At 42.8% G+C, this 12,362-nt stretch overlaps 1 protein-coding gene across 1 annotated transcript in view; it reads right to left on the bottom strand.

Moving 5' to 3' along the window:
- The window catches only part of ARID4A (AT-rich interaction domain 4A), a 57,466-nt gene that overhangs the window by 29,814 nt on the left and 15,290 nt on the right, over window positions 1–12,362 (bottom strand). Inside the window, exons 8-11 of the mRNA XM_053396736.1 lie at window positions 11,977–12,109; window positions 8,553–8,632; window positions 6,881–6,957; window positions 3,894–4,060 (exon numbers count right to left, since the gene is read on the bottom strand). Of these exons, the coding sequence (XP_053252711.1) occupies window positions 3,894–4,060; window positions 6,881–6,957; window positions 8,553–8,632; window positions 11,977–12,109 (457 nt within the window). The remainder of the gene's footprint in view (window positions 1–3,893; window positions 4,061–6,880; window positions 6,958–8,552; window positions 8,633–11,976; window positions 12,110–12,362) is intronic.

Here is a 12,362-nt window from a genome sequence, read left to right as displayed (position 1 = left end):
AAAATCAGAGGGGGTGTGAGGAGAGATCTCTCAATGAAAACTTTTTTCTTTTTGCTTGCATCTTTCTATCTCATTCATCCTGAACTGCTGTGTGCTGCTGTTTTGTAACTCCGATATTGGTTGTCTTGTAGTTTTATTTTAGGATCTAAACATTGTGCACTGTATTCCTTTTAATTGTAATTTTTTTGTAACCCACCCTGGGACCCTGTGGTGAAGAGTGGGCTAAAAGTATGTACAAAAAACAAGGGAAATAAAAAAAAATCTGTGAAAAGGAGATCAAGAACACAGTGGTACATTTAAGTTGCATATACACAATAAATTTAAAGTATTTCCCTTCCATCTAGGAACCATCCCTCTTAAAATATAGTTCCCATAATTCTTTTTTGGGGGGGGGGCGTCAGGGGAGAATGTGCTTTAAATGTATTATGCGGATGCAGCCTTAAAGAGCTCTTCTAAGCCATGGTATAAGAGCAACATTATGATTTGCTGGGGGGAAAACCCAAGCAGCTTTATTTGAAGATGCCAAGTCCACTCTTCATGGATTCAGAAAGAAAGAGTTAGAGGAACTCAAGTTTACCCTGAAGTTTATACCTTCAGTATACCCTGAAGATTGATTCATTCACTGCTGGAAAGAGTACTGAGAGAAACCACAATTGCTTGGAGTCCTGAGGCTTCATCACCGATGGCTGGGATAGACGATAATGTAAATATAACCACATAAAATTAAGAGGAACAATAGCTATAACTGGTGAAGTGGGGGACAGCTGATTCTGAACTTGAGTATGGAAATGCCTGCCTCCTTTTTGAAGCACAATGACTATTGAGCATATCAGGATAGAAATTCTGCCTCAATTGTCTGCAATATTTGTATTTTAGCTCTTCAGACTACACGTATTTTAAATTAATGTGAAAATAATCTGCATCTCGTCTGCAGTAACCTCAGTGATGCGCAGCTGAGAGTTAGTTAAGTAGCCTTCAAGTGTTCTAATGCTGTCCCAAACTAAAATGAGGTTCAACTAAAAAGCCACAGACATCTCCTAGGATTCCACCCGGTTGGAAGATTCAGGAAAGACAAAAGAAAGTACATTGTACATTGTAAAACTATGGAATTCGTTCCCACAGTGATGGTTTTAAAAGATTAGCCAAATTCATGGGTCAGGCTACCAAAGACTACTTGCCGCAATGGCTCTGTAGCTGGGGATCATGAGAGAGTGCTGTTTCACTCAGGTCCTGCTTTCAGACTTCACGTAGGGATCGAGGTGGCCATTGTGAGAAAAAGATGCTAGACTAGATGAACCATTGGCCTGATCCAGCAGGCTGTTCTTATGTACCATCATTATTACATGCAGAAGAAACATTTTAAAAAGTCTATCTCCACCCCCCCAATCCTGTTGCCATTGTCTACTACCTATAACACAGGGGTGACAAACTCCCAAGAGACTGCAATCTACTCACAGAGTTAAAAACTAGCAGTGATCTAGTGATACATTTTGGCGGGTCGAGGTCAAAGTAGTTGAGCTTCTTCAGGGGGAGCCAGTGATCTACCAGTGATCTACCACAGATGTCCAATAATAATAATTTATTATTTATACCCCGCCCATCTGGCTGGGCCTCCCCAGCCACTCTGGGTGGCTTCCATAAAAACCAAAAATACAGTAAAATATCACACGTTAAAAACTTCCCTGAACAGGGCTGCCTTAAGATGTCTTCTGAATGTCAGGTAGTTGTTTATCGCTTTGACATCTGCTGGAAGGGCGTTCCACAGGGCGGGCGCCACTACCGAGAAGGCCCTCTGCCTGGTTCCCTGTAGCTTTGCTTCTCGCAATGAGGGAACCGCCAGAAGGCCCTCGGCGCTGGACCTCAGCGTCCGGGCAGAATGATGGGGGTGGAGACGCTCCTTCAGGTATACTGGACCGAGGCCGTTTAGGGCTTTAAAGGTCAGCACCAACACTTTGAATTGTGCTCGGAAACGTACTGGGAGCCAATGTAGGTCTTTCAAGGCCGGTGTTATATGGTCTCGGTGGCCGCCCCCAGTCACCAGTCTAGCTGCCGCATTCTGGATTAGTTGTAGTTTCCGAGTCACCTTCAAAGGTAGCCCCACGTAGAGTGCATTGCAGTAGTCCAAGCGGGAGATAACCAGAGCATGCACCACTCTGGCGAGACAGTCCGCAGGCAGATAGGGTCTCAGCCTACGTACCAGATGGAGCTGGTAAACAGCTGCCCTGGACACAGATTTGACCTGTGCCTCCATGGACAGCTGTGAGTCCAAAATGACTCCCAGGCTGCGCACCTGGTCCTTCAGGGGCACAGTTACCCCATTCAGGACCAGGGAATCCTCCACACCTGCCCGCCTCCTGTCCCCCAAAAACAGTACTTCTGTCTTGTCAGGATTCAACCTCAATCTGTTAGCCGCCATCCATCCTCCAACCGCCTCCAGACACTCACACGGGACCTTCACCGCCCTCACTGGTTCTGATTTAAAAGAGAGGTAGAGCTGGGTATCATCCGCATACTGATGAACACCCAGCCCAAACCTTCTGATGATCTCTCCCAGCAGCTGCATGTAAATGTTGAAAAGCATGGGGGAGAGGACAGAACCCTGAGGCACCCCACAAGTGAGAGTCCAGGGGTCTGAACACTCATCCCCCACCACCACTTTCTGAACACGGCCCAGGAGGAAGGAGCGGAACCACTGTATGACAGTGCCTCCAGCTCCCAGCCCCTGAAGACGGTCCAGAAGGATGTTATGGTTGATGGTATCAAACGCCGCTGAGAGATCCAGCAGAACTAGGAAACGGCTCTCACCTTTGTCCCTAGCCCGCCGGAGATCATCAACCAGTGCGACCAAGGCAGTTTCAGTCCCATGATGAGGCCTGAATCCCGACTGGAAGGGATCCAAATGATCTACCAGTAGATCACGATCTATCTACCTGTTGGAAATGCCTGCTATAACACACACATGCATTTTCCACCTGGTTCTGCATCCCAGGAGTGCAAAATAACGCAACTCTTAAGAAAATTATGTGCAGTATAATAATAATATGCCACAGGAAAAAGCATGCTTCAGTGTTGCTCACTCAAAATGGCCTTCAGTGTTTTTTGAAAGGATTTTTAATTTCCTGAAATAGTAACTCTCTGAAATTAAGATTTTCAAGCCTAGTATGTGCCCTCATCTAACCTACATTAATGTTCCTATGGAAAGTAACCTGGAAAGAAATTGCTCAAAGTAACAAATGGAATCCTCTTTCGCAGGAACATGTGAAAAAGCTAAGAACATTCCTCTTGTGTTCAGTATCTGTTAGGTCAGTTTCTACAGTTTCCAGTTGCAGTGGGGACACCATCCAAAGATGGTCTGAAATCTTCCCCTGCTACTCTCTCTGCATCTCTCGCACATGTTCAGATAGGATACTATTTGCTTTTTATTCCTGCTAGCTAGGCTGCACTTACTCCCCAAAACAGTTTTGGGTCAGGGAGAAGTCACACACCTCACAGCTCTTAAAAGACAGAAACAGCCAGCCACCAGAAGGAGACATGCTTCTTAGAGTGGGGGCATGGGAATGTGGAGCTTTCACTGGCTCCTTCCACTGTGTCACCAGCCATTCTGTAGCTCCGTCTAGGAGCAAATGCAGCAGAAAATGTTGGTATTTGCTTCCATTTAAGTATCTATAGCTGGAACAGGAAACTTGTGGTCCTCCAGATGTTGCTAGACTGTAAATCCCTTATCCCTGACAACTGGCCACGCTAGCTGTCACATCTGGAGGACCACAGGATCAATCTGTAGGATCAAGCTATTTTTTTTCTTGAAATTATTTTCAAACATGACATTTGAGGAGCTCTGTTATATGTGGAGCATATTAAGTTACACGTGTACAAAGGAAAGCCAACCCACTCACCACTACTTCTTCCTCCTTATGTTCTCTTTTGTCTTCCTCTTCATCACTCCCAGGCTCCCCGCCATCTTCTTCATCACTGCTGGAGGATTCCAAGATTTCCCGCATATCCATCTTCCAATTCAAAGGTATAACTTTCAGACTGAAGAAGGAGCTCGCCTCTTGTAACCCTTCGGAGGAAAACGTCCCGTGCTTACTCATTCAAGGTACTAAGAATCAAAACTGCATTATTACCAATTGGCGCTATCCTTGCTCCTTTTTCAGCTATACGTTAAGGTCACAAATTCAATATTGGGTTATCAAGAGGAAGGTGAGAAACTAATGCCAAAATAAAATAATAAAATAAAGGGGCACTTCCAAGGGGCATATACCAAATTAAGACACGATTACCTTTCTAACAACTACTAGTAGCACAGAATTCACAACCTTCATTTATGTGTAAATTCTTCAGTTCCTACAAAGTGGAATATTTAACCCTCAGCATTCCTTTAATCATCTTGATGTTTACAAGGTTTCGTTAAAACACAACCAAAGTTCTCACACCATAATGCGAGTTTATGCTTATTCCAGACTAGAAGAACATATTCCACACCATATAAAGCTGCCTCAAATGAAGATTGACTATTGGTTCGGAAATGCCGATTTTGAATGGCAGCATTCCTCCATATTTTGGGGTGCAGATATTTTCAAGGCCCAAAACGAAGATTCTTTCAACTGGAGATACTAGAGATTGAAATTACGACTTTCTACATGCAACAAGTGAGCTCTGCCACTAAGCCATAGCCTTCCTAACCAGATGGAATCAACTCTCCGCTGACTTTCGCCCGCAAAGAGCAGGATTTGTCTTCCCCGCATCACACATCAACTAAAATGTGGGAATAGTTACATCAATATTTGACAAAGTAGCCCTGGACCTGAAAGCTAATACTAGAATAAATATTTGTCCTTGGCAGTGGCGTAGCGTGGGTTGTCAGCACCCGGGGCAAGTCAAGTAATTTGCGCCCCCTAACCCGTGGATTTGCGCCCCCTAACCCTAACCCCCAGATGTTGCGCCTGGTGCGGCCGCCCCCCCTGCACCCCCCACGCTATGCCACTGGTCCTTGGAGTTCCAAAAGCCTGTCATGTTCTTTAGAGCATCCTATTAATTGTGTCACTGTACAAACTTGGCTCGCATGCATATAGATACATACATCTCTGCCCTATAAGCCCCTACAGTATTTTAACACTTCTATCTGATTTCACTCATAACATGCCGCTTTCATTATATGACATCCAAGATGTCAATACACCCTAAGCCTAGGCATTTGTTTACCAGGGTATCTACTGGTAATACTAGCCTAACATCTTAAATAATGCTCACCTTCTGCAAAGAGTCAAACTAATAGTATCCCACTATAACGTTCATTATCCTAGAAGTATAATGCTCTGAAATTGCAAATCAAGTACCTGTGATAACCAGAAAATTGTACAGTGGTACCTTGGTTCTTGAACGCAATCCATTCTGAAAGACTGTTCAAGTTCCGAAACGTTTGAAAACTGAGGCGCAAAGGGCTGTTTGCAAATTCAGCTGAGAAAATTGAAAAACACACAGTGGAAGCCATTCAACTTATGAGGCACGTTCGAAAACGGAAGCATTTACTTCCAGGTTTTCAGTGTTCGGGTTCCGAAATGTTCGTCAATGGAGATGTTCGAGAACCAAGGTACCACTGTATATTGCTTGACAGGGAAGATTCCTTTAGAAAATCTACTGCAAGAATGGCCACATTCCTGCATTTTCCTTTTCAGCTGTTTCAATGTGGGCTGGAAACAGAAATATATGCAGCTTAACTCTTATGGCCAGATTTATGGGCTCTGCTGCTCACACCCAGGTGTGCCACAAATCCTTGACTCTTGGGACACTTCTCCTGCACACTGGCCACCAAATAGTCACATGGACATTTCCATTCTTTTAGGAATTCTACTCCTTGCAATCTATATGAACTGCCTACAACACTTATGTGCTTCATTATCCTGAATAGAACCTAACTACAGATTAGATGCAAACACTTTTTAATAAAACAGACATGGCCCATTATCAAGAAAAGCAGCTGTGAGTGGGGACAGATAAGCAGGGTCAGGTGGGAGGAGCTTTTCACTGGATATCATTTTTCAGCTGCAACTATCCTTTTTGTTTTCACAACACACATGCTTCCTGACATCCGTTTCCCCCTTGCCAACACACCAGAGAAAGGCTGCTGGGCAAGGGGAATAAAAAGGGGAAAGTAGCAAGTGGAGAAAGTATTGAGCACCTGCCCCTCACTGCTTCAACCCTTCAGATGTCTCCCTACCCAGGCTGCTTTTCATGTCAGAAATTGTCCGTTAGGGTACACATGTTTGTGTGTCATTAAACCCATAGGGACGTGAGTGGCGCTGTGGTGTAAACCACCGAGCCTTGGGCTTGCAGATCGGAAGGTCGGCGGTTTGAATCCCCACGACAGGGTGAGCTCCCGTTGCTCGGTCTCAGCTCCTGCCAACCTAGCAGTTCGAAAGCACGTCCAAGTGCAAATAGATCAATAGGAAGGTAAACGGCGTTTCCTTGCACTGCTCTGGTTTCGCCAGAAGCGGCTTAGACATGCTGGCCACATGACCCGGAAGCTGTCTGCACACAAACACCGGCTCCCTCGGCCTATAGAGCGAGATGAGCACTGCAACCCCAGAGTCGTTCGCGACTGGACTTAACTGTCAGGGGTCCTTTACCTTTACCTTTAAACCCATAATCAATAACCTGTACTTTGTGGACAGGCCTGCCTACTGGTCTCTGCCTCCCTTCTGCAAGTGCATTACCAGTTTATGTTCCATTTCTAAGCTTGTACAAGACTATTGTCCACGTAACACTGCATGGACCTGCCCTGGGACCATGTGGATTCCGTCTCTATGACTAGTTGCATAACTATAATTGCATAACTAATTTGCTTTCGTAAACAGTTTATACAGTAACTTTTGAAATTTACCTTTTCTAGAAGACAACTCGGATTTTGTAACATTTAGGATGTCTAATTCCTCAATGTCCTTTCTTGCTACTGAATAACTGCAAGAGAATTGTTTAATTGGATTAAATATGCCACATTCATTTTCCCGAAGCTTCTCATTTTAAAAAAGTATACCTCTGTGTATACTCTTTCTTTGATACCATGCATTTGCACCAATCATCATTTTTAAACAGCTGAACAAGGTATCCCAATGCTTAAATTTATTAAAGTTAACCTATGGGCAGGGACCATCCATCTATATGAAGATGTTTCTGCATGAATTAATGCAGGTGATGCAGTGCTTCTGTCTGAATAATCTGAAATACATGCCATACTACTGTATGGCTCTCTTGCACCACTAATTAATGAGTTATAGGGATACATATTATAGTTGCAAGCCTTATCAGTAAAGGAACTAGAACTAGGTGAACAGTCCATGAGGTTGCAAGTTAAGAACACTGTATTTTCCAATGCAATCTTGTATCTGGTATGCAATAATTAAATACAGAAAGTAAAATATTATTCATTTTGTTTTCATTTGTGCCCTTTTTTCTGCCAAAAGGAAATCCAAAGCAGCAGACAGTAAGTGCAAAGCAATCAATGGAAAAACTTTGATACAGATACAAAAATGTCAATTATAATCTGTCATTCTAACAAGCAGTAGCTTTTATTGAACTGTAACTTATCTTCACTGATGAACTCAAAGGGCAGCTGTATTTAACTTTTGGTGACATGCATTTTTAAAAATTAAAAACAAAAATAAATCATTTGATAAAAAGCCAAGTACTGAAACAAAATTTTTACATGTGTCTCTATAAAGGACAGCATCCTTCAATGTATTTCCTTTCTTTACTTGCAGTCTCACAGTACGGAAGAGTTCAGATGTTCAGGCCAGGGAAATAACTGTTCACCTGAAGGCAGCTTCACCAAGCTAAGTACCCAAATACCAACAAGGAAGTAATAAGGTGCTCTGAGCATGGAAGTCAGCATCAATGTAACTTAATCTGACATAGCTAATCATCATCATCTTCTTCATCAGCATAGTTCTTAAAAATTTTGTTGTTTTAAAAATAAGGCAAAAAGACAAATGTGAAATATCTTGTAACTGTCTTGGTAAGTCTGTACTCTTAATTGGTTCTTTTCCAATGGAAAGCCTTTCTGAATGAGGGGTTGGGGCAAGAAGTCTTGCGAAAATTCCATCGCATATTGTATGAAGTAGGAAAAATATAAGCAGGAAATGGATTGTGAGTTTTAAACACACTTCCAAAATTATTTTGGTAGCTCCACAGCTAATAGCTTGCAGCTGAAAATTTGCATGCCACAAAGGCAAGATAGTGTTTTATATTAAACTTTAACACAAAATTGATCATCCTAGTGAAGAATGAAAGTCTTCCACAAGATTCATGCTTACCTTTTGGAATACCCTAATTAAGAATATCCTGTTAAATTTCATGATCACTGGTGGAATTTAGTCTGCTACCTTAATTATGTCCTTCCTGCATTTACTCTTGACAATAGGATTATGTAGAAAAGGTTCTGACTTTGGAGGAGGGCTAAGTTAAACCACTGAACTTTAACTTGTCAGTTGATTATGTATTTATTTTGCAACACACCAAACCTGAGAGATAGAGAGATGTCTAGAAAAACTACTCACAATTTGGAATCTGAAAAAGATCTCACTAAACACTGGTCCTTTTTCACTGCAATGTCATCGCTGCAGCTGGGAGATAAGACCTGAAGTTTCAAAAAGAACACATGGCATTGAGGATTTTTTAAAATTGCTCCTACTAAGGGGGTGGGGGGAAAGGTTTCATACATCATGTTTCAGCTCTGTTATGGCAACTCCTAATAGCAGCATTTTATTTTCCAGAACAAATCCACTAGGTAATGACACTGTTGGGAGGTAATTTTTTCTTTCATCTCTCATAATGCTGGAGATCACCCAGTTAAAATAGCAGTAAGCTCAGGACAGAAAAAGCATTTCACACCATGAGCCATAAAGATACAAGAGGAAATAACAGCCTCAATATTAGTTCTCTAAAAATTAGCAAATTCCTGGAGGATAGATGCCACATTGGTTATAATCTATGATGGCTAAATATAATCAGAGACCATATGCAATATATCAGATGCTGCCAACAAACTTGAGGAAAGGCCACCAGCTGTACAATTTATGTGGCATTTCGTTAGTTACTGTCAGAAAGGCAATGAGACCAAAAGGAGCCTGATCTGATCCCTAAAGGCAATTATTATGTTATTAAAGTATTGCAAACTTCCCACAAAACAAGACAGACAATCCAGTAAGTTTCCATCGTTAAAATCATGTGTATATAACAGCTGCAGCCAAAATCTCTGCCTTTCCCTCCGCACAACAAGCCCAACTATGAGATTACATATGCGTATGTACTCCCAAGATCAAACTTGCTCAGGTTCACACTTAAAAGAGGTTTGATTGGGGAAGGGTCATAGCTCAGTGGCAGAGGACCTGCTCTGCATGCATCAGGTCTAATCCCAGCACTTCCAGGTAGGGCACGGAAAGACTGCCTGCATTAAACCCTTATGAGTCACTGCCAGTCAGTGTTGACAATACAGGGCTAGATAGGACAGCAACTTTCTATATTCTTGGTTATCCTGGTCAGCTTCTTCAGTGCCAAGCTCTTCATCAGAAATAATTTGTTAACCTTAAAATGTGCACCAGTAGATTCAAGCCTATAAGTCTGAAAAGTGAAGCTTATTCATAAGAGTAAAATCTTCCTACTTTATTGAGGGTGTTGTTGTTTGCCAGTCATGCATTCTAAATGCACACCAGCACCACATGATCGGGCAGCTCATTCCCACTGTTTTGAGAGGCTGAAAGGACTGTACTAAGTAAACCCTCGTCTCAGAAGAGGGGATGCATGCATGTTAAACAACACCGGGGGCTTTGGGAACTACTAAATATAGCTGCTTCCTGTGACAATGCCACAGAACCCTACTGCTTTTAAATCTTTAACTTCCTCCGATTTTGCGCACATTAGACATGCTCCTCCTCCTGCCGCCATCTTGAGGAACTCCATGCATTCCAGAGCATTTTCCCAATTAGGAAAGTTACACCAATAAGAAAAATTTCACTGCCATAAAGGCAGGAGCTCCAGGGATTAGCAATGCGCTATTGACAGTGATCCCTAAATCCTCACGCTTGTCTATTAATATACATATTTATATACAAATCCAGATATTTAACTAAAAGACTGACTCCCATTTGGCTCCCCTTCTCCTCAACTATCATCAGGCTGCAGCAGAAGGAGAGATAGAGAGTGGGTCCATTCCTTCAGGCTGCTCTAGTTCCTGAACTATTTCTACTCAAACTGAGCACTTTAATAACAACTCTGTATATTTAAGAAATGGTGCCCAGGTTGGCTTGTTTTCCCTCCCCATCCCTTTCTTGCCTATTGTATTGTGGCTTGCAAGCCTCCAGGTAGGACTTTTTTATAAAGCAATTATATTCTGCTCTTCAGCTGAATAGGTTCTGTCTTGTTTTTAATCTGCCGCAAGTGACATAAATCATGATGATGATTAAAAAACCCAGCCCAAATGACTGCATAGTGAGCTCTGCAAACGCAAAAAAGGAAAATCCTAGTGCATGCATGCGTATTTTACATGTACCTAAAAGAGGAATAGGTACATGTAAAATACGCATGCATGCACTAGGATTTTCCTTTTTTTACATGTACCTAAAAGAGGAATACGGGACGCGGGTGGCGCTGTGGGTAAAAGCCTCAGCGCCTAGGGCTTGCCGATCGAAAGGTCGGCAGTTCGAATCCCCGCGGCGGGGTGTGCTCCCGTTGTTCGGTCCCAGCGCCTGCCAACCTAGCAGTTCGAAATTACTCCCGGGTGCAAGTAGATAAATAGGGACCGCTTAATAGCGGGAAGGTAAACGGCGTTTCCGTGTGCGGCTCTGGCTCGCCAGAGCAGCAATGTCACGCTGGCCACGTGACCCGGAAGTGTCTCCGGACAGGGCTGGTCCCCGGCCTCTTGAGTGAGATGGGCGCACAACCCTAGAGTCTGTCAAGACTGGCCCGTACGGGCAGGGGTACCTTTGTACTGTTTTATTGTTGTTAGCCGCCCTGAGCCCGGCTTCGGCTGGGGAGGGCGGGATATAAATAAATTATTTTATAAATTATTATTATTATTATTACCTTAAAAAGAGGAATAATAGTAAATCTAAATAAAAAAGGCTTTCACACAAAAAACCCACCTATGAAAAGAATGACCATGGCAAATCAAATGAGTAACACAATAAGATTTCATCTAAAGCTACATTTTCTCCAAGTTAATCATGAGTCCGAAGGCTCAACCTAAACAGGTATATCTTCCTTCTGAAACATGCTAAGAAATGAAAGTGTTTGGGTGCCCACAATGCATGCTTGTTTTAGCTAAAAATAATTTATATGTCGCATTTGACGCGAACAGCATTCAAACCACATGGGCATGCACACACAGAAACCACAATTGGGTTTCATCATGCTGAACTTTGTAGTATGCAGGAGGAGCAAAAGCTACGGAATTTTCCTTCAGAATCAGGTGGGAAAGATGAATCTCCCACTGGGTTGAGCAGGGTTCCCATCAGCCAAGTGGGATTTCAGGGACTTCTATTCAAAGTACTTAAATCTCAGTGATGATGCAGATGTCATAAAAACAAGTTCCATAGGAAACTACGTTTTCCCCACCGAACGTATTTACCAGGAAGGTTTATATTCTATGTAGTCAGGTAGCAGAACCTGCCTTTGTGCAGGAACTGATTGAGCAAGAGTTGAACTACCAAGAATGTAAAAAAAAAACATTTTCACTATGGACTTAATGCATTAATTTTTCTCCCCCCCCCCAAAAAAAGAAGCATTTCCTTAAACTTGGAGACCTAGGAGCATTATTTATTTATTGCTTTATTTATTGTCACCTTTCTTTGAACAAGATCTCAAAGCCGTTTTACACTCAAATCTGGTTTCAAAAGGCGTTTTGCCCCGTTGAAGTTCCTCCCCTTTGAAAAGCACCTGGCTTTTGTGCCCTATTATAAAAGCCCCTAAATATTTCTCACTCACCAAAGCTGGATACCACTCAGCCTCCTCAGAGCTGGGAGTCACGCTGACAACTTTACCAAGCAATTCATCGTTAAGACGCCTCTTATCATCATCATCCTCTTCACTACTTTCTTCCTCTTTTTCATCTTCATTACTAGAGAGTTAAACATACAGTGATTTTAGACAGCCCAAATGTGGAGATTAACAGGAGCACATAACCTCGTCGCAGCCTTGATACCTCAACAACTCTTGCTTTGCAACCTTCTTCCTTTTTGCGGGAAATGGCTTAACACAAAGCAGAATGCAGCAGGCTAAATATTCGCCCTGTGCTGGCATACGTGCATTGTGCCGTCGAGAGGTGCTGGGGCTAGAATCAAGAACTCTTGCATGTGTGGTGCTGCCATGGC

This window comes from Podarcis raffonei, chromosome 1 (assembly GCF_027172205.1).
Source record: "Podarcis raffonei isolate rPodRaf1 chromosome 1, rPodRaf1.pri, whole genome shotgun sequence".
Classification (NCBI taxonomy): domain Eukaryota; kingdom Metazoa; phylum Chordata; class Lepidosauria; order Squamata; family Lacertidae; genus Podarcis; species Podarcis raffonei.
The sequence above is the reverse complement of the archived record's forward strand: the minus strand, read 5'-3'. Positions and strand labels throughout refer to the sequence as shown.